The sequence below is a fragment of the Micrasema longulum genome, unplaced genomic scaffold (genome assembly GCF_059751315.1).
Source record: "Micrasema longulum isolate JH-2025_06_02 unplaced genomic scaffold, ASM5975131v1 h1tg001496l, whole genome shotgun sequence".
Lineage (NCBI taxonomy): Eukaryota > Metazoa > Arthropoda > Insecta > Trichoptera > Brachycentridae > Micrasema > Micrasema longulum.
In genome coordinates, this window is record NW_028278680.1 from 66750 (window position 1) to 88844 (window position 22095).

Genomic DNA, 22095 nt, shown 5'->3' on the forward strand with positions numbered 1-22095 from the left:
GATAGGAAGCAAGTAAACTCATGCAAAAAATAAACATTTCCAAATTAATCACTCAGATTCAGAATAGTACCCCTGAGTGTTTTGTGCTGTAATTCACCACTGTAATTAGGCATGTTTGTCTGTTGCAATTATTTGTTGAATTTGGTCGTGCCATGTCTCTCTCAGTCTTCCTCGTTTTCTGCATCCATCAACATTCGCATCGCAAATCCTTTTAGCCGTTCTTTCGCTGTCCATTCACTCGACATGTCCAAACTAACGCAGAACTGCTTGATTTCGTCGAAAATGTTTGTCTCAGCCATACACAATACGCGGATCTCGACGTTATTTGTCCTCTTCTACTTACATATTTTACCACAAATTCTTGTATTATCTATATATTTTTTACGGAAATACAACCGTCGACGGATCTTCAAACCATTTCGCCTCACAGATCACAAACCACGCCGTGCCTTTCGTATCCCGAAAATAAAGCAGATACGAAATCATATTTCGACTTTATTTTTGTCACTGCGAGTTTCCAAAGTATTCTGTTATGACTAATACTGTAATTAATAATTAAGTGGAAGCACCCGTTCCATGACGCCCTTCACCCTAGTTTGAGCTTATGGCCAATTGATTTATCATTAAAAAATTAAAAATATATGTAATGTTTACTTTTGAAATTGATTTGGATTTTTTTCTACTGGTGTCATTTTGTGAAACCGTTGCGTCGGAACGGGGGAATCTCCACTGACCACATTATATGGCAGCAACCTTGGCGAATAATAATATTATTGCGGTGTTTATTATTAAAATATTATGCAACTCAAGGAAAGTGAAAACGTGATGTAATAGTCTTATGTTCCTCGGCATATCTATTATCGGTGGATGATAATAACCAATAACCGCGCTTGAACTTTGATTTTTTCAATTTTTTTATTTAGCAATATCCTTCGTACGTAAAAGAACGTTCAGAACTATATTTTATAACTTGTCATTATTTAATAATATTCTAAGCGTTTTTAAATCTTTGGCGTAAATATTATCACCACATTAAAAAAAAACTTTATGAGTAGACTATGTGATGTACTCCAGTTTGCTTTCTGGACAGTTATTTTTTATTTTAACGTAATTTTTTTTACGATCTAGCCTTTTATAAAATAAAATGCAGACTCCTTCTCTAAATAAAATGAAACTGCAACGAGAAAAAAAAGGCGATCTTATGATTTTTTCAGGAAGAAAACAAAAGAATCGTCAGTTTAGGACTATTGGGTGATTTGACGATTTTTAATAAAATTTTTATGAATTTGTTGATTTTCTCGATCGTATCGATATATTTTCAAAAGAGACGGAGAACCTTTTTGAGAATGCAATATAGAATCGTTCAAGCGTTTACAGGGCTTATGGCCTGTCATTTTCTGGTTTAAGTGATCACTGTACATTGTGTAACATTCACAATTTTGCCTATGTTTGATTTGTTCATTTTTATATCGGGACTATTCATGTGGATGAACTCAGTTTTTATTACCTACCGCATGTGGAATTTCTATATGGCCATGTTAAGAATGACAATATCCAAACAAGCCTTTTGTATAAAACACCAAAGCCAAACTTACAGTGACAAGGACAATAAAACAGTAGAGTCAAATTCATTAAACTCGTGGTTTACATTTTTTTTATTTAAAAAAATTACTTCAAGTATATATGTAAGTGAAACCGACGTATCCTCGGTCTTTTAAACAGTTTCGGGTGTATGGAGGAAGTGCTTTCACTCTTCAACCTTAGTTACTATTGTATTCATTGCTCATTAACAACAACAATATGTTCATAATTATTCCCTTTCTACACCTAATGGTGCAGAGGGCACTGCATTTATTAACATAACATGACAATTCCTATAATCTACTACATTTTGTGGTAATAGATTTCTCTGGATTGTGTGCGGTCTGCCTAACTAGGTACAACCTATTTTCAGACATATTTTATTTTTGTAGGCAGTGCGAAATAATAACAATACGTATTTAGGGCATGTTTCAAAATAATGTAAAATGTTTCCCTCGGCACGGGACACCCCGCAGTAAGGCAACATTATCTTTAATGTAAAAAAAAACAATTAGATAAAAATGTGATTGCCCAATAGTAAATCGTGGATATACTGGCAAAAAACTTTAACTCGAAAATATGCGGATTTGACTTAATGATGCAGTTTTGTAAAGTTTTTAACACTACAAAATGGCAAAATACACTAAGTCATATTAAATTTCAGATGTCTGTAGTTTTAAAATAAATTTTAGGTTAAGTCGTATACCGGATATTTTATTCAGGCTAAAAGCTTTAAATAACTTAATATTTACTTAATATAAAATTAAGAAACGAAATAATTAAAAAATGTTCTTAAATGAGCACTTAACATCTTACTATATTTAAATAAGATATATGAGTGAAATTGGAACAAAACTTAAATGCTTGAATTCTCAAAACAGGGATTTAAGATTTAAAGTTTTTTGCCAGTATACCCAAGAAATTTAGTATACAATTTTAATTATTATATTTATGAATGTGTTTTAGTAATTACTCTGACTTTTGTCTACCCGAACCCAGTAACTTTTTTTTCATTGCAAATTTATTTAGTTGATTCCGGGTCATGGTTTTGCAATATTCGAGTAATACCTAGAATAAAATTCTTAGATTTTTACGGCCGTTAAGATGCACAATAAGTTTTTCTGGGTTATTATGCCGTGTGTCGTTCGTACTTTTTACAAATTCTAAGTACCTAACGTAAACATATTCATACACAAATAACATCAACCCTGATGATGGACGCTGTAACGCGATCCGAAACGTCGGTAAAAAGTACGAACGACACACGGCATAATAACCCAGAAAAACTTATTGTGCAATACATAGAATATTTTGGGTCCCAAAAACCCAAAATTTCTTTGCCCGAATTCAGAGTTTGCGCTATGACTCGTCCTCTAGTTTGATTCGGTAGTGTGGGAGTGGTCCTTTTGGGATTTAATTAATGCATTGTTTGAAAATACATACAATAACAGAATTTTACTTTTCTGTTTCAGCCAAGAAGCAACAGAAGAATGTCAACCAAAAGTCAACAGCGGGAGCCGGTGGCGGCGGTGGTGGCGGGGGCGGCAGGCCCAGGGCGAAGGCCGAGACAGGGTCACCCGCCATCAGCAACGGGCACCCTAAGCCTGCCGAGGGCCAGGAGGAAGAGCCGGCCGCCGCCGCCGCCAAGCAGAACGGTCACCACACCGGCGGTAAGCAGACCGATTGCGCGACACCTTCGTACGCCGCAGCGGCAGCTAAGTCCGCACCCAACAAACCCATCACCAAAGGTATCTTCATACCTACATCTCTCAATGTCTCTAGGAATCCTGTGTGTTTATATTCGCGACATATTACGCGGATCGGAAAACTGTACTAGAACTATTGGTCGGGAAATCTAAACAGAATTATGAACAAAGATCTAGCAAATTGTTGTTACGTAAAATTTTTAAAAAGATCTCACCATCCCAAAAATAGTTAACATTAAATCATCATCAATCACATTATTATGTTCGTACGTAGGTACCGTATTAATTTCTTAAATCTGTTCTTTCTTTTACTGTTTTTTAACTAAGACAGGCAGGCATTTTAGGCACCCTGAACAGGCACCCCTTCATTTTGAAATGGTAACCCTAAACCTGAGTCAATATACTTAATTATAATAATAAAAATACTGTTCTTAGTTTTATTCCATCTTTGTTCATAAATTTCACCAGTGATCGGGTTTTGTCGTGACCAACATTGTCATGCTGATAGGAGACTAAACAAATTCTTATGTTATATACGAGTGTTGTCAGTCATGATTTTATACAATTATGTGACTTTAAATTTAATGAATTTAAGTATAATGTAATAATAGTAATATGAATTTAAGTATTGTTTGAATGTTTATAACAAAAACAGATGAGAGAATTATAATTTTATGAAGTTTTATAGTAAAAACGTTTTTGAATTGAATTTATTTATAAATATATAAAAGAGGGTTGATAGTTTTGTTCAAATGTGTGCTCTAGCCCGGGCTAATTTAGAAATTCTCTGAAAGCAAAAATAACAAATGTTTTTATTTTATAATAATTAATCAAGAGTGCCAATTTAATCAATAAAAAATAAATCTCGCCACTTATTTTGCAAATGTCTACAAGGTGGCTTTCAACAATATATTTTTTTAAGGTGTTTAAAAGCTTTTGTAAGAACTTTGGCGAATTGATCATGTCCAATCAATTAAATTCCAATCAGAGAAGAATAAATTCACTTCTCTCTTTTCCTCAATTTAAGGAAGTAAATAATATTATGCACTTCTGGATTATTTTCTGCACGTAGACGCTATAATTACCAGATTACAGAAAGCTTCTTCGAGCAGCTTCTTGATGAGATGAGAAGTATGCAGCGGGCAAGCTGCCGTAATACAGTGTTCTGATTTGAAATTTGAATTTGAAAAGCTGAATTCTTGAATCAGAAATCAGATGGATTCATGTTTTATTTTGCCATCTGAAAATTGTACAAGCGACCTTTTTTAACTTTTTACATACAATTTGTAGTTGAAAAAGTGGGACAAAATTAGAACGTGTTCTAAATTTTACTATTCACATAGATTATTTCAACCAATTTGTGCTCTTGAAGTGGAACACAATATGTATTTCCAACAGAGTTCAAAACAGTTTTTTGATCCATATAATATCGTCACAAGTGACATTCCTTAGAGTAGCATGTCTAGTTTCCTGTGAATGTATATTTTCTGATTAAATTGATTTACATTTATGTTCAAGCTTAACAAACTGATAACCAATGTGTCTAGAACTAGATGCTAGATGTTTACATTAAGTGGCCTTCCTGAGAGTAGCATGTCTCGCTTCTTGTGGCTGGATATCGTGGGCACACCGCAAAAATCTAACATGTGCTTAAATTAAATTAACAATCAACAAAATTGTGTGTCATTTCTACGCATGTCGGATTATTTTCCCATGAAAGATTACTGTTTGGGTTAATTACAGTTATCTTTTCTCATATTACTGCATATGTAGCATTTTTAGACGATTTATTGATTTATCACATCCAGATTCTGAACTTAAGCTTAAAATACACTTTTAAGCTAAATTTACCATTTTAGATAGGTAGAATATTTAAGATTAAAAGTTTAAGCAACTTGCTTATGAAAAAAATAAGGAATTCAAGAATTACCATGTCCAAAAAATGTTTCAGAAGTATGTAGGTTTTTGGGCTCTATTAAGTATTACAGGATGTTTGTGAAAACTATTCTGGAATTATTAGATCTATTTTATAAATTACTAAGAAAAGGTTCCTAGTTTATTTAGGATTTCCATCTCATACACAAACCTGCGAAAAAATGTATTCAGATTGCTGAAAATTAAATATTATTTTGTTGTAGAATATTGTTGCGATTTTAAATCAAAACATGTTAATAATTAAAACTATTTGTTAGAATCTTTTCAAAGTAAGAAATATGTAAATGTGTTTTTAACTTTGTTCTGTTTGTTTTAAAATCAATCAATAATACAATGTTTTATTTATTACAATTAAAATGCAGTTCTACCAAGAAATGTCAATAGACTAGACAACCTCCACAAACCACTTGAATATAATTTAAATCTACTAAATTTTTAATATAGACCAGACAATTGGTCTACTCACCAAAATGTTTGATCATAACCTTTAGTAGGTATTTGACAAAGAATCAAATTCAATAAAAATAAAAATAAAAATTTCACCAAAATGTTATTTGCATAGATTAATTTAATTCAAATTGGTTTTATGATTAGGTGTTATTTTATTTAATATATTTTCTTTTAATTATAGCTTTTCAACCAAAATAAGCACTGTTTCCAAAATTGATTCATACTGTGTGGAATGATTATCTTACTGCCATAAGTACATGTTTTTTAAGTAATAGTACAAGGTCTTTTTTTAAAGAAGTTATTTCTGTTAAACATTATTTTTATTAAAATAACAATTATTCATCTTAATGTTAATGTTATGCATATGTAATTCAAAATTAACTTGAAATAATTAAAATTCGTTGAGCTTCATTTAAAAAAAAAAATTATCTTTTTTTAGTTGACACATCTCGCACAAATTCCACTGAATCATCGTCAAGTATCAGTAGTCCCGAGGTTGTGACAGAATCAAGATCCAATAATAATTCAGCAAATGTATGTAATGTGAATTCTAAAAATGCCCCTGATACCTGTCAAGCCTCCGTTGACAAGAAAGAAGTGGATAATAGTCCTAAGCTAACTCCGAGCGAGCCTTCCGACTCTTGTCAAATTTCCGTTTCAAAAAAGAGTCCAGATAAACTTAGTCCAAAACCTGATACGCAAAGCATATTAATGGAAACCTGTAAATTAGATATAAAATCTCCGGAAGATTCCAAGAAATCAGGAAAATCTCAATTTAATAGCTCTAATGATACTAGTAGTAAGACAGTTACCAAATCTTCTTCGAATAATTCTATAAGTAAAGTAGTTACCAAGACTGCCTCTGGTGGAGAAAACCACAAAAGTGTTACCAAATCTGAACCAGAAGATAAAAATAGTAAGAAATCTACCAAAGCAGTTGTTAATGGCACCATCAACAAAGCAGCTGAAACAAATGGTAAAATCCCAACCAAACCTGCTTCTGATGACGTATGTAGTAAGGATGATAGCAAGACTGTCACTGACGATGTCTGCCAGAAGTCGGACATATCGGATGGGGATAGTGGGATTGCATCTTCTTCAGCAGACACGATAAGTGGATCGGAGACTTCCGCCAATACTAATGGAGAGGTAACGGGAGATGAAGATGGAGAAGATAAGAAGGGCGATCAAGAAGTTCTGTTCATTCAAGACGTGGGATTTACAGTTAAGATTGTTAGTCCCGGTGCACAGCCTTTCGATATCCAGGTAATGGTCTATTTTATATACAAGGATTTATGTAAAATCAAGTTTGAACTAGATCGTGATCTTGTAGTACTGATGCGGACTCATGGATCAGAGGTCCGAGATTCAAATCCTGCTCTTCTACAATGTGATTTTCTTTTTTCAAGTACAGTTTATTTTCTAATTTTAATTTCAGATTAGTTGAAAATAACTTCAAAATTGAAATATTGTAATAAATCAAAATAATGTAAATACTTCTTTAATTGTGTAAAAGAAAAACTATGTATATAAATAAACAACAATAAACAGCTCCTCTCTCTTTGTAATTATCCTCACATATATTTATTGCAGGTGTCTAGCATGGAGTTGGTGCAAGAAATACATCAGCTGTTGATGGATCGGGAGGATACATGTCACAGAACATGCTTCTCCCTTCAGTTAGATGGCAACACTCTTGATAATTTTGCCGAAGTTAAAAACATCGAAGGATTGAAAGAAGGATCTGTTATTAAGGTCAGCTGTTTATTAAAAAAAGGAGCAAATTAAATTATTGAATACGAGTATGCTTTGGAACATTTTAAGGAACTTTGTCAATATTTCAGGTTGTCGAGGAACCTTATACAGTTCGTGAAGCTCGTATCCACGTGAGACACGTAAGGGATCTGCTCAAATCCTTGGATTCATCAGATGCGTATACTGGGACTGAATGTAATTCACTTGCATTTCTGAATGTAGTAACTCAAGGAGATATTTTAGGTAAGTACATAAAAAAAAAAATCTTAAAAAATATAAATGTTGTAACCATAGGAGCTGTAATGTTTTAGCCACCAGTGTCAGACCATGCATTCTTACCTATGTTAGTTGCATCTCTTTGTGTCTATCAGTTCTAGAAATGTATACTCCTAAGTGTCGTTATGATTATAATAATAAGTAATGCGTATGTCTTTGATGTGCTTGTTTTTTTATTTTGGTATTTTTTAACTCCGTTTTATTTAGTTATCTTCTATCTTTTTCCCATCAGAGAAAAAGAAGACTCGACCTGAAAGTGTTGATTGCACTCCTCCTGATTATATAATGCCGGGAAGTAAGGAAAGGCCCCTTTTACCATTGCACCCAATAACAAAAGAAAGCAAAGGACCCCAGTGTATAAAAGTAAGTTATTATAGTGATAGAAAACGAAAATAGTAATTGGTCTGCCTTTAAACCATATATTTTTTATGTTATTATATTATTGTTGACTGTTTGTTTCTGTAAAATAAATAAATTTAAGATGTTGGTACAGTGAAAAATAGCATAATATTGAGTAAAAATATTTAAAAAAAACAATAATTGCCAACAATATTTTAAGCACTTACTTTGAGGAACATTGTTATCGTATTTTTCAGACCACGTACGTTTTTGCTCTGAAAATTCCACCAAAAATTGGGGTGTGTCTTGTGGTCTGATGCATCTTATCGTCCGCAAAATACGATAATCAACATATGAAATTAAAAAATCACTTTGTACTTTTTTGCACCACTTAATTTTGATTTTTTAACCAAGGCATCACATTGCTTTCTTCAGGGTTACTTGTGTTATCAGTTTTATTCTGTTACAAATTAAATTTTACATTGGAATAACAAGAGTCCCAGAATGCTTAGTAAATATACATTCTATGGGCCTTTACATTTTAAACTTATAACTATGTATCCAACTAAAGAACCCCAAAATGGTGGATATAAAAAAAAAAGTGTTATTACTGTAAAATGAATAAACCCACTCGCTTCAGTTCCTGATTTATTCATCCAATCTTTAGATACAAAGCAGACTTTCTAAAAAATCTGTCTCTTTTAATTTTTCAATCTGTTTTATATACCATAAATGTGTATGTGTATATTGATATCTAACTTCTGTTTTGAATTGTTCACATTAAAATTTTACTTGTTTCGAAAAGGATTTATTTTATCTATTGATACAAGTAGTTTTACATATTTTTCATTGATTACATGTAAACACGAATAAATTATACATTAAAAGAAAATATTTTTAGAACGAAAATACAATAATATAACAAGTGCCGAAAAAAATTAGCAATGTATGTGATTAAAATTAAATTATTGTTAAAATTAATAAGCACGAAAACGCATCTTGCATACATTTCTTAAACCTAAACAATCTGGTGTCAAATATGACAATAATCTCCGTGCCTTCGATACTATTATATAATCCGCACATTCTTGATGTTGACATTAGATTAAGTAACAGTTAATTTTTTCAGGTGTTAACAACTTCTGGTTGGAATCCTCCTCCTGGACCGCGTAAGATGAACGGCGATCTTCTCTACCTCCAAGTGGTAACCATGGAAGACCGACACTTCCACATCACGGCGTGTGCCAGGGGCTTCTATCTTAACCAGTAAGCCGACTATAAAGTCAAATGTGACAGATTTATATCGACATCAACAAGTGATGATATCCGGGAGTTGAAAATTCAATAATATACTAACGGTTTAAAGCTGATGTATGTAAATTCAATGCACGTGATTGAGGCACAAACAGTTGTTTGTCTTATCATTTTTTGTGTATCCACTGAAGTACTTTAGCGCTTTTAGATTTTGGCAAAGAAGTTACCATTTAATTCTTTATTATATTACAACAGATATGAAGAACATTGGCTGGTTTGAGTGCCCATTTGACATACTGTGTAAAATTCACCATTCTGCTCATGTTTGAACATTTATATTCCTTCAATTCTTCCATCTGTTGATCTTTGTGAAGTTAAAGAGCTGAAACCTTTATTGATACGTGTGACATTCTGACCTAATTACTTCACCTACATACTAGTCAACGCCTGAAAATATTTTTAAAATTTTATATTTCTTCTAGAACCAGCTTGTTTTATTAACAATATTTTGAGTCTATCCAAATTTTTGTAGACAAGAACTGGATTCAACCCCGTTGAGAGTTATTAATATGAATATGTTACAACAGAGATGAATAACATTTTATAGAAGGGAGTATAGAAGTCTAGGCATTTACAGGGCTTATAACCTGGATTGGCTGGGTTGAGTGACCACTTTACAAACTGTTGAACATTCACCATTTTGCCTATGTTTGAACATCTATATTCCTTCAATTCTTCCACTTCTATAAAATGTTCTTGATCTCTGTTGTAATATTTAAATATTGTTGATTTAATTCTTTGCCTGTGAGCTAGAAACTCTAATGATCGCGCGTGTCATCTCTTGGTGATGTAGGCCCTTTTATTGTGTAAAATATGAATGATTTTGCTTTAGGATGTATGTATAGTTTTTTCTCTTTTGGCATTTTGTAAATTTGTCAGTTTAACTCGTTTAATTAATTTAAAATTCAGCTAAAAGAAAAACTAATGCTAAAGCACACCTGTATTTTTCGACATTCACAGTTAGTATGGGGGTAAAAAATTACAATTGCTAAAAATGACTGATGCAATTTTTTTTTATTTTCAGTTCAGTTCAGTTTCAAAAATCGACATTTATTATAGTAAATAATACATTATGTTCTCTTTGAAAATCAGTGAAAAGGGTACAATTATATAAAATTATGTATAAGCAATATATATATTAGACACTATCTATATTTCTATTTAAACTAGCTTAGTCATACTACTGTGTTTATGTACGTATATCCAAAACTGTATAGTTGTATTATATTTTGACGAAAGGCAATGTTGTATACAGTACTTGAAGATTTGTGTTTGTGAGATTTCTTTGATTATTTTTGTAAAATATAAATTCTCACCACTCAGGTCTTCAGAGGAGACATTCAACCCCAAGCCGGCTAATCCGTGGCACCTTAGTCACTCGCTTATGGATCTGCTGTCTTCCATCTCGGCTGCCTTTAAGCGATCGTTTGGTGCCGTGCAGAGGCGTCGCACACAGAAGCATCCGTTTGAGCGTGTGGCTACCCCATACCAGCTCTACTCCTGGGTCGCGCCCAACATTGACCATACTGTGGACGCCATCAGGGCTGAAGATAGTAAGAAACACCAAATTTTCTATCTTCACACCAGCAAACATAATTTGGAGAAATGTTTCAAGTAGACCCCAAACATCAACCTCTTGAGACCTGAGGCAAACCTGGCCACCGAAAAAACTAGTTTTTTCTTTACAAATGATATCATCATCATTCCCTTTCCGCACCTAATGGTGCATAGGGCACTGCATTGGTATAGAAATTGCAGCATATCTTGATTTTTTGTTTCATGAAGGTAAGACGATCAGTCTTACATTTCGGGTGCCAGTCTAGGGACTATGAAATATTCCAATGTAAAAACATCTTTTTAAATAAATATTTTATTCAACCATGTCAGGAATCAAACCCGAGACCTCTCGCATGGTAGGCAAATGCGCTGACCACTACACCGCAAGGTTGACAAAATGATACAAGGGTGATAAATATAAACCAAAACAATCAATAATGATTTTTTATTATTTCCAAAATAAATAAATTATAATGTAATTTATATATTTAGGTTTTAATTGAATCAATAATTCTTTTAAATAATGGAATTTATATTACTACAGCTAATTGAATAATGATTTGTCTTTCTTTTCACTGAAATACTTTCCAACAATGTAATTTATTTAAATAAAATTAGTTAATAACGCAAAAAAGTTAGTAATTCACACTCGAAGCTTTTTGATAGAAACAAGAGTCTTTCAAATCTTTTGGAAGGATCCTAAGTTTTGCTTTTGCCGTTAAAGAATACACTAGAGAGTTGTTTAAAATGATTATCAGGCTATAAAAATCATTTTCAGTGTTTACGGTTCCAGGAACGCTAGAGGTTATATCGGTAAAAATTATCGACTGTATTTATTGATTTGTATTTTTTATTTGGCGAGCCTGTTACAAAAGAAACTGATTTTACTTCAATATAATAAAGTAACATTGTATTACTTTCAAATGGATAAATTTGTGTAACCTCGAAAAAGCATTATAATATACTAATAATTGTATCTTTTCCTTTAGACTTTTCTTCAAAGTTGGGATATGAAGAACACATTCCCGGACAAACGAGGGATTGGAATGAAGAGTTACAAACCACCAGGGAACTTCCCCGAAAGAATCTTCCAGAACGATTACTGAGAGAGCGTGCTATTTTTAAGGTAGGCATTGTGTACAGTTATGAATTATGCGTTTCTTTGTTTACTTTTTGTTTTTGTAAATACTTAAATAAATCATTATTATTTCCTAGAATCCTAAATAAAAATAAATACTTGCCCTAAAACAAGTAAATCCTAATTAGAGAAATATCGAGTACATAATTCAGGAAAATATATTATGAAATACTTTTAAAAACACCTTTGTTATGTTTGTTTAAAAAATGTTGACTTATGTAAATAAAAGAAAATAATCTTCGGCTTTGACTATCTTTTTATATCGAAAAGCGACTAGATTTCTTTTTTACCAATATCAAAGCTGAAAACACTCATCTTTTTTATGTAAGTTAAATGATTTCCGCTTGGAAATGTCAGTAGAAAGATAACCTCGATCTATTGAAAAGTTAAACATAGTTTTGACTGTCCAGTTTTGATGTTCCAGGTTCACAGCGATTTTGTTGCGGCCGCTACACGTGGCGCGATGGCTGTTGTAGACGGAAATGTGATGGCCATTAATCCTGGGGAAGAAGCCAAGATGCAGATGTTTATCTGGAACAATATTTTCTTCTCCCTCGGCTTCGATGTGCGCGATCACTATAAGGAACTTGGTGGAGATGCAGCTGCCTTCGTTGCTCCAGTAAGTTAATTGCAACTTATAAAAAAAAAAACTTAGTTTTTAATCACTTATTTGAATTTTGAAGCTACGAACTGAAATTCCCCCGCCGTGCTGAGAGTCGACGTTTGGTTGTTCTGACTGTTGTTTGAGTTTTGAAGTCTGTATTATAAATTACAATATGGAATGTTGTAGAGTTAAGTTTCGCAAGATGGTTTTAATTTGTATTTTGTTTTATTTTAGAGAAATGACTTACAAGGCGTGAGAGTATACAGTGCTGTAGACCTGGAAGGACTCTATACTCTGGGGACAGTTGTCATAGATTACCGGGGATTCCGAGTTACAGCGCAGTCCATTATCCCCGGGATACTGGAGAAGGAACAGGAACAGAGTGTCATCTACGGTAGCATAGACTTTGGCAAGACCGTTCTGACACATCCTAAATACATGGAACTAGTAAGATAATCTAATTTGTCACATTTGATACCGTGAGCGATGAGTAGAAATAGGATTATATTTTATCTTTATAACTAAACTTATTAATAATTTGAGTTTTAACTGTCCAACCTGATATTCTTGAGATGTGGATTTAATCCGACACCCCCTACTTGTTGACGAATATCCTTAATCTTAGCAGAGTTTGGAATCTAAGCTCTAAACTTAATCTGTCACAGTCCGTTTAATAAGACAGAAACTCCCCTGCGTCAAAATTATAAGTTTATTCATTCACTATGGATTTTTTCATCACCGACAAATAGTACTTCTAATATTTTGGATATATCATGATTGCCACAGTATAAATACGCTTTGTTTTTTTGATTTTCAGCAAAAAAAAATGTAATTACATAATATTAAAGATTTAATTATCATTTTCAAAACATTAATGTTTATGTTTGCATTCCAGCTCAGTAAAGCCGGTAAGCAGCTGAAGATATTACCTCACTCGGTTGTGAGTGCCAAAGGAGAGTCTGTAGAACTGTGTTCCAGTGTCGAGTGTAAGGGCATTGTAGGGAATGATGGGCGACATTACATTCTAGATCTCTTGCGCACATTCCCTCCCGATGTCAACTTCTTGAAATGTAAATATATTTTTGTTCAATGTTTTTTTTTTCTACTTTGTTTTTAAATTCTTTTAAATAATCTTTTGAACATTTTGCAGTGGATGGAGTGGAACTTAGTCCACAAGTGAAAGCGATCGGTTTCCCGATTGAGCACAAACATAAACTTTGTTGTTTAAGACAAGAATTAGTCGATAGCTTTGTTGAGTAAGTATATTTTTTGTTTACTTTTGTAATTTGTTGATTTTGTGGATGAGGACAACTCACAGCTCTTTTAATTTTTTTCAGAGCTCGTTATTTAATGTTTATTCGTTATACTGCCTTCCATTTCCAACAATTGGGAATTAAAAAACAAAAGGACAAAGAGTCCTCTAATGTTGATAATAAAAAAGCAATTGAATACTCAAGTGATAATAGTAATGTAGAGAAACCTAATGATAAGCTAGATGAAGTAAGTAATGATAAAATCGAAAAGAAAGAAAATTTAGATATAAAAGACAAGCCTTCAAAGAGTGAGAAAAAAAATAAGAAAGAGCAAGAGAAGAAAGAAACTGAAAATATAAAATCTTCCGAAGATAGTCAGAGTCAAGAGACTCCCGTAAAAACAGAAGTAAACGAAGTTACAGTAACCGATGTAGCGGAAAATGAATCAGAAAATAAAGACACACTCGAAGAAAGCTTACAGGACTCGAGTGATATTGGTTTAGGATTACCCGGTACTGAGTCAGAAGTAGATTCTGACGAAGGCAAAAAAATTGTTGAAAGTATTATTGATTCAATTTCAAATGGGGACAAACAAGAAAGTAAGTCAAGTCTCCAGTTTTTATTTTATTCGAAATATATTTTGTTCCATTAAAATAAATCTATTACTAATATTTTATAAAAAATAAAATAATAGCAGCACTAGTATGGAATAAGTAGTTTCTCGTATTAGACACACAGTTTTCATTGTGAGACTTGATTAATTAGTTAAATAACGTATCCAAACTAAATAATGATTGTTTCTCTTGTTTAGTGGCGGAGAGTACTCGGGATATAGTAAAAGCAGCAGCAAAATCAGTTGGTTCTCTGAAAGAAGCAGAGTTTGATATCCGCTTCAATCCTGATGTGTTCTCTGATGGTATCCAGCATGCATGTTCAGTTGAGGAGTTGGAGAAACAGAGGCGCCTAGTACAAGAGGCTGCAGCTTTCTTAGTAACCACTCAGATACCCACTTTTGTAAGTGTATTATGTGTTTATTCTTTGAGAGTTACACTATGTCGCAAGCCACAAAAAATATTAAAATGACTTAACCCTTTTCTTCGCGGAGTATCCTGTATGATACATATGATTTAATTTTTTCTCATGACATTTTTCTATCTTTATTGCATTATTATAATTTATAATGAACTTTAATTAAAACCAAAATGATTTTTGGGATGCTGAAGCCTTTTCAACCATCAAGTGTGCAATTTTTTTTTTTTATTCTGCCAAGATAAAAAGTGCTTTAAAATGTATTCTCATGTCATGGCAAAGTGTCGTAGTCCATAAAAAATATTTGACATAAAGCAGTTTGTTATAAGAAAAAATTAGGACACAACATATCCAATCCCGCTCTAAGACCACGTGTCAACATTAGTAAGAATAATCAAAATTTTTTTCATTCATATGACAAGAATTGAATCGGGGTCATTTGCTAATAAAGATAAAAAGAAAACATTTTGGCCTCTCCTGTAAAATTAGGTATAGCTGTTTAAATTCTAACTTAATAAGTCGTGGGTTTTTGATACATTAGAGCCATTTTTGATTGAGAGTATATTCCAGATAAGAGAATGCATGGACCACTCTTCGGCTCCTATGGATGGCAGTACTCTGGCAGATGCTCTCCATACGCGAGGTATCAACATGCGCTACCTGGGCCGCGTGTGCGACTTGCTGGCGCTAGTCAAGTCCCTGTCCTACCTTCACACCATCGCTGTCTCCGAGATCATCCTGCGCGCCACTAAGCATATCTTTACAAACTACATTCAGGTACAGACAGACTAGTTCCTAGATAGACAATATTTTGAGCTTGTTCAAATGTTTGTAATGTACTATTTTACTTACTATTGTCTTAAGGACAGTCAGAAAATAAATTATGCATTTCCTGTATGCAAATAAGAGATTGTCAAAACACCTAAATTACTGATGACGAATTGCTGATAAGCATGAATATCAGCCATATCAATAGTCGTTGACAGCCAGGGAAGTAGTACACGAAATCAAGTTCTCAATAGGAAGTAAAGTGAACACTGAACAATATTATAGGTAGTAACACCCTTAGTTACACAGTCAGTTCCAGTATATAGTTAGTTCAGTTAATCAGTTACTAACGTAAAGCATTTACGTAGTTACTCTCACTGTCAATCTGTTTATACAACATCAACATAATTTTCTTCTGTTAACCTTCAACTGGGTAGGAGCTTTCATGTTTTCCACAAGCATCAAATCCTACAGTAACATAAATAAAAGTTTCAGCTCTTTAATTTCACAAAAATCGACAGATGGAAGAATCGAAGAAGTATGTGAATGTTCAAACGTAGCAAAATAGTGAATCTTACAGTGTATAAAATGGGCACTTAAACCAGCCAATGACAGGTCATAGGCCCTGTAAATGCCTAGACTTCCACATTTCCTTCTCTAAGATGTCCTCCATCTCCGTTGTAATATTTTAGTTCCTAGATGCTGATAGGAACATAATATGAAAAATTATCTTTAAAACTGAAGTTCTGTTATCAAGTTTAGGTTCTGTTTAGGTATCACTGTGACCTGTGCAGATCTATTGATTGTGATAAGTCCCTTTATTTGTATCATACTTTTCATGCCCAATTCATTAATAAAGTAGGGTACAAAGTGATAGCTAGATCTTTTCCCTCGAAAATTAGGTCTTATTCTCTAACGGCCTTTCGTTGTAGTCATTTCTAATGAGTTGATGAGTTATAAATAGCTTGGACCTCTGATCCGCGAGACCATGGCACCAGCCACGGGACCAAAACAGGGCTTTTCAGGTTACTAAGGACAATGCTATTTGTGCACTATATTATTAGATGTTGCTGGTATGGAATGTGTCTGTTTATTATAGGTGGTTTTAGAAAAACTTATCTAATACAAGAATAAGACCCTGGATGTGTATTTCCGTCTCAATGGCTGCTCTCAGGTAAAAATCCTGAATTAGGAAATCAAGTGGCCTACCATTCTTGAGGTCCTGAGTTCAATTCCTGGCAGGGTATTCAAACTGCAATATTTATTTGTTCCTGGACCAGAAGCGTGGGACTGATCACCGAACCTTCATGTGACAGATGGTCGAAATACACCACATTTGATTTTCAAATGTAGTGCCCTATGTACCACTGGGTGCGGATAGGGGAATGATGATGAAATTATTTCTGAGAATGCACCAGACATGTTCATACTTGCAAGTAGCATAAAATACATCTATGCAACTTGACCATCCGTTAAAATGACTGGGGGCTTGTGAACTAACCCGCATTGTGTGTGGCAGGCGTGCGAGCTGATGTCTCTGTCGGCTGCTATTTCGCATTTCCTGAACTGCCTTCTGGGGAGTGCCCCCGCTCCTGCATGCGCGCCGCCCGAGGAGGCTCGAGCGCCGCGTCGCAAGGCCCGCCGTCGCCCCACTCGCTTCACCAACCTCACGCCCAAGTCTCTGTGGACCCAAATCAAACAGGAACTCAAGGTATGCTGTCACTATTCACTAATCTACCTTTATAATTTTTGTAAGTACAGTGCGTTCGAATGCCTATGTTAAATACTGTGTAGTACTCTTTGTGCCTTTTTTTTGTGCAAATTTTTCCTTCATAGCAAAGTTGTTTCAGATTGAAATCATTGGCCAAACTATTATAGTGTACAACTGTGTAACGGTCAACCAATTTAAAAAAAACTCTTGGATGATTTCTTAGTACTAGATATGAGTTTACCAGCAAAGGCTTTCTTGCTTATAATTACATTAGTATAAACAGCACTTTTGTCACCGAAACATAGCGGAGTAAATTTTACCGTTCGGGTAATTTTTCTGCATATGCCGATTCGGAAACATTCTTGATTTTCCAATTTGGTGCAGTGTGTTTAATATTAAAATTTACAGAGTAATGTGTCACAGTTAAACAAATTAGACTTACTACGCATCTCAGGTCATCGGAAGACTCAACTCAATTTTACCTACCTTTGTTTAGGCAATACTTGGGAGAAAATCTAGTTAACTGTCGCTTTACATTAGACGCCAGGGGCAAACCGTGTAAGGAAGCGATTATGCGCAGATTACCATTATATTTGACAATGTAACTTGATTTACAGAAAAACAAACAAATAATTACTATTTCTTATAAATCATTGCCACCATTCGTATGTTTCTCTAAATATAAATAAAAATATCAATAAAGTGCGCTTAGGGTCAGCAATGAGCCAAGGAACTAGCCGATTACTCCAGCCTATTTCTTCGTACAAATATGTGTACTGTATTTTGAACATATTAAACCCAGTAGCGGGATTTTTCTTCTAGAGTTAACTTGCAGATTACACAAATTCTTTGAAGATTCTCGATTTAGAAAACAGTATTTCAAACGTTATTTCTTAAGGGCTATTTTTCTTTGAGATAATACTTTTGACATATGACTCGCAACACTTGTGGCGTTCGACGTGGCTGTTTCTGGCATTATTTATTTCTAGAACAAATTGGCCAGTTGACATTTCATTGAGAATACATTATACTGACTGAATTCATCGTGCCATTTTTTATAAACTTTTATATAAGTTATGTGTTAAATTAATGGATAATATAGCTACACAATATAATATATGTAGTTTGAGTTTATTTCATAGATGAGAGTTGTTGTATCACACAGAAAAAATAGCAATTTATAGTATATACATTATATTTTGTACCTACTATGTAGGTACAAATAAACAATATTATTTTATAGCTTACCTGTAAATAAAATTACCGTTCACCACTGTTAAACACAAATAAAAAGGCTCTCACCGCCCATGAATGTGTATCTTTATCTTATTTGAACACATAATATGTACAGAAGTGTAAAATGAAAATATTTGGAATTATGTATTTTTGCAGTCGTATTGGGGCTGGACTCTGCCAACTGATGGTATTGATTCAACGGTGGAAAAATATAGTTTTCAAAAAATTTCTCTTTTAAGGTAAACTATTTTAAAATTTATATTTAAATCATTAACTTTGCCATCAAATATTTTACCAAACAATTATTTAATATTTGTATTATAGCCACTTACCGACTTTTCTGTGTGTACCGGTTTCGAGATGTACCCGTCTCTTCTCAGGACACCAAACATGCAAACCTTCATCATAGTTGTTGCACAAAAATATAAAAGCAACCGCCGATTTGAAACCACATGCTTATAGTAGGTAACCCTTACATTCTCTGATTATAGTATATGAAAATGTTTGATGTTGTGGTTTCGGCATGTTGGTTTTATATTTTTGTGCAACAACTATGATGAAGCTGGACCACGAGACTCCAGACCACATATTCTTCGGTTGCCCAATAAGGGACAGATATAGTATGTACTCTTCCTTAAAAAAATATCCTTACCCTATTAACATATCATCACTCCTCTCCATCCTTGATCCTGAAATTATTCACCAGATAGGAAACTTCCGGTCACAAAATAAGGTAAATTTTTAGGTTTTTTTGGCTTTAATTTTACTAAATTATATTCCTAATGCCATGTTTATATTTTACTCTTAATGGCAGAAATCATCATTCTTAGGATGGATTGCCTTAATAAAAAAATAAAAAAAACTATGGTAAAGATATAGTGGGTTCTGCTTGTTAGTTTAATTGGTGTCCTGACAAAGAGACGTAGGCATAGAAAAGTCGGTAAGTGGTTATAATATAATATAATATTTAATAATTATTTAGTAAACCACTTTAGTTTATTTTTGTTCAAATTATATCATAGGTACTGGCAAAAAAACGTTAACTCAAAAATATGCGGATTTGACTTAATGATGCAGTTTTGTAAAGTTTTTAACGCTCTACAAACTGGCAAAATACACTAAGTCATATTAAATTTCATATATCTGTAGTTTTTAAATTAATTTAAGGTTAAGTCGTATTCTGGGTATTTTATTCAGGCTAAAAGCTTTAAATAACTTAATATAAAATTAAGAAACGAAAAAATTCAAAACATGTTTTTAAATGAACACTTAACATCTAACTATATTTAAATAAGATGTAAAAGAGTAAAATTGGAATGAGACTTAAATGCTCGAATTCTCAAAACAAAGATTTGAGAGTTAAAGTTTTTTGCCAGTATACCCACGATATATTCTTGTATTTATTTTTAAAACATTTAATAAAATATTATTGAAATTGTTTTTCAGATCATTTTGTATCAAAGTTGGTCTTCAGTTATTGTTAAGAGAGTATGACTTTGACAGCAAACACAAAGTCACATTCAACAGTTCGGACATTATGAATATTTTCCCTGTAGTTAAGCATATCAATCCGAGGGTAAGTTATTTTTAAGTACTATTAAAATATCAAAAATGCTTTAAACATGTCCAATTGTTTGTAGACAGGCTGGATTTCTTCCTTAGGGAGTTATTTAGATCTAAATTTGCCATATTTCTTTCTCAAATAATGTTTTCCCTCTGTTGCAACAAATTTAAAACTATTAAAATACCTAATTCATTTCCACATACTAAGCCCCTATCTAATAAAATGTGGTAATCATGTGTGTTCATCACAGCAAATCCCCATTTATACTAAAGATTTTTGTTACATACTATATATTTTTCAAAAAAATCCACTACACAACATTTAAGAACATAAACCAAAAAATACTTTTCCAGACAAATAACATACTACATTTTATTTACATATTATGAGGTACATACAATTGATATGCTCCACCCCTGACCTACTTCGAAGTGGATGAGAAATTTTTTCAACCTTTTTTTTCCAATGTAGTCCCGCTGGACCGCCGAACCCTGGTTGACAGGGGTAGATTAAATGTTCTATATAAATTTTGGAGCATCGTCTGGAAGAAGTGCATACAAGTCCAGGGAGACTTCTTCAAAAAAAATATGTAAAAGCGATGTGTGCAGACACAATGCACAAATGGGGGAAACAAACAACCCTCACCGGATTGCGACTGTGCTGCCGAAAGGCAAACCATCAAGCATATCGTTGAGGATTGCTTAGCAAGACGCTTGCCTTGCTGATACAACGGACTTCCTGACTGCGATTTCTGAATCAATCCAATGTCTGACTGGCTCAAATTTTATTTAGTTTTTATTCATTTTCATGTTTTTATCTCCCGTTAAAACTGTTTCCCGCCATACATTGTCAGGGGTGGATCATATCAATCAACCATCATAATATCTTCAATACTTATATGTTACCTCTTGTAATTTTAACTTAAGTAATCCATTTATTAATCAGCATCTTAAAATAATTGATTCTTCACACATTTTGACTGAATTGATGTTCTGTGTGTGTGTGTGAAATAGAACCAGAACCCCGAAAAATTGTTTTCGACTCGATGGCTCTCGGTCGAAAATTCGGAAAAAAATAATTTAGATAGAAATTAATTTAGGGATTGTGATTGCTTGCCTGCTATGTTTGAGATCCCGAGTTTAATTCTTGGTCACATTTATTTCCAGGCATCAGATGCGTATAATTTCTACACTACCGGACAGAGCAAGATCCAAGCGGGTCAAGTGCGAGATGGACACGAGCTAGTCGCCGAGGCACTTAACCTCCTCAACAACGTGTATGGGGCCATGCACCCTGAGATCGCCCAGTGTCTGCGCATGGTGGCGCGCTTGTGCTACGTTACAGGAGAACATCGTGATGCCATGGCCTACCAGCAGAAGGCCGTACTTATGTCCGAAAGGGTTAATGGCATCGACCACCCGTACACCATCACAGAATATGTAAGAATTTTTCCATTGCTCTTGATCAATCATAAATACACTGGAACCTCATTTTACACGGTCCAAAAATGAAATTATACTATTCGTTATTGGAATGCCCTGAATCATATTTTTACTTACTTGGCATATAATATTTTGAATATGATGTGAATTATCTTTATTACGATTTTTTCATCGGTATTTAATAAGTATTTTATATTTAAGATACATTTTATATTCAAGAAAAAAATTAGCCACTCAAATGCCAAACTAGCGGTACACAAAATGTACCCCAACTCTCGAACATGTTACTCCCGCACACTGATAAACACCTCTATATAAACTGTACATTTATGCGCTTTTAACTCTGCGATAACTTCTATATAAGATTATAACACAACATTCTTAGAGAGATAACTAAAATTTTGTACTTTGTCTCAGAAAAAGCTGATAAAACAAAG

The 22095-nt window shown here is 33.6% G+C and overlaps 1 protein-coding gene across 2 annotated transcripts in view; it reads left to right on the forward strand.

Annotated features, from left to right (window-relative positions):
• The window catches only part of clu (clustered mitochondria protein homolog), a 72406-nt gene that overhangs the window by 44514 nt on the left and 5797 nt on the right, over positions 1 to 22095 (forward strand). The window contains exons 2-20 of one of the 2 annotated variants that reach the window (XM_088236068.1): positions 3054 to 3329; positions 6112 to 6938; positions 7266 to 7427; positions 7517 to 7670; positions 7936 to 8066; positions 9172 to 9308; positions 10680 to 10909; positions 11903 to 12039; positions 12476 to 12670; positions 12890 to 13102; positions 13551 to 13725; positions 13806 to 13911; positions 13993 to 14507; positions 14720 to 14922; positions 15508 to 15714; positions 17225 to 17416; positions 18809 to 18891; positions 20099 to 20228; positions 21383 to 21655. In XM_088236068.1, the coding sequence (XP_088092194.1) occupies positions 3054 to 3329; positions 6112 to 6938; positions 7266 to 7427; positions 7517 to 7670; positions 7936 to 8066; positions 9172 to 9308; positions 10680 to 10909; positions 11903 to 12039; positions 12476 to 12670; positions 12890 to 13102; positions 13551 to 13725; positions 13806 to 13911; positions 13993 to 14507; positions 14720 to 14922; positions 15508 to 15714; positions 17225 to 17416; positions 18809 to 18891; positions 20099 to 20228; positions 21383 to 21655 (4346 nt within the window). The remainder of the gene's footprint in view (positions 1 to 3053; positions 3330 to 6111; positions 6939 to 7265; positions 7428 to 7516; positions 7671 to 7935; positions 8067 to 9171; positions 9309 to 10679; positions 10910 to 11902; positions 12040 to 12475; positions 12671 to 12889; positions 13103 to 13550; positions 13726 to 13805; positions 13912 to 13992; positions 14508 to 14719; positions 14923 to 15507; positions 15715 to 17224; positions 17417 to 18808; positions 18892 to 20098; positions 20229 to 21382; positions 21656 to 22095) is intronic. The other variant, XM_088236069.1, reaches the window with a different exon arrangement.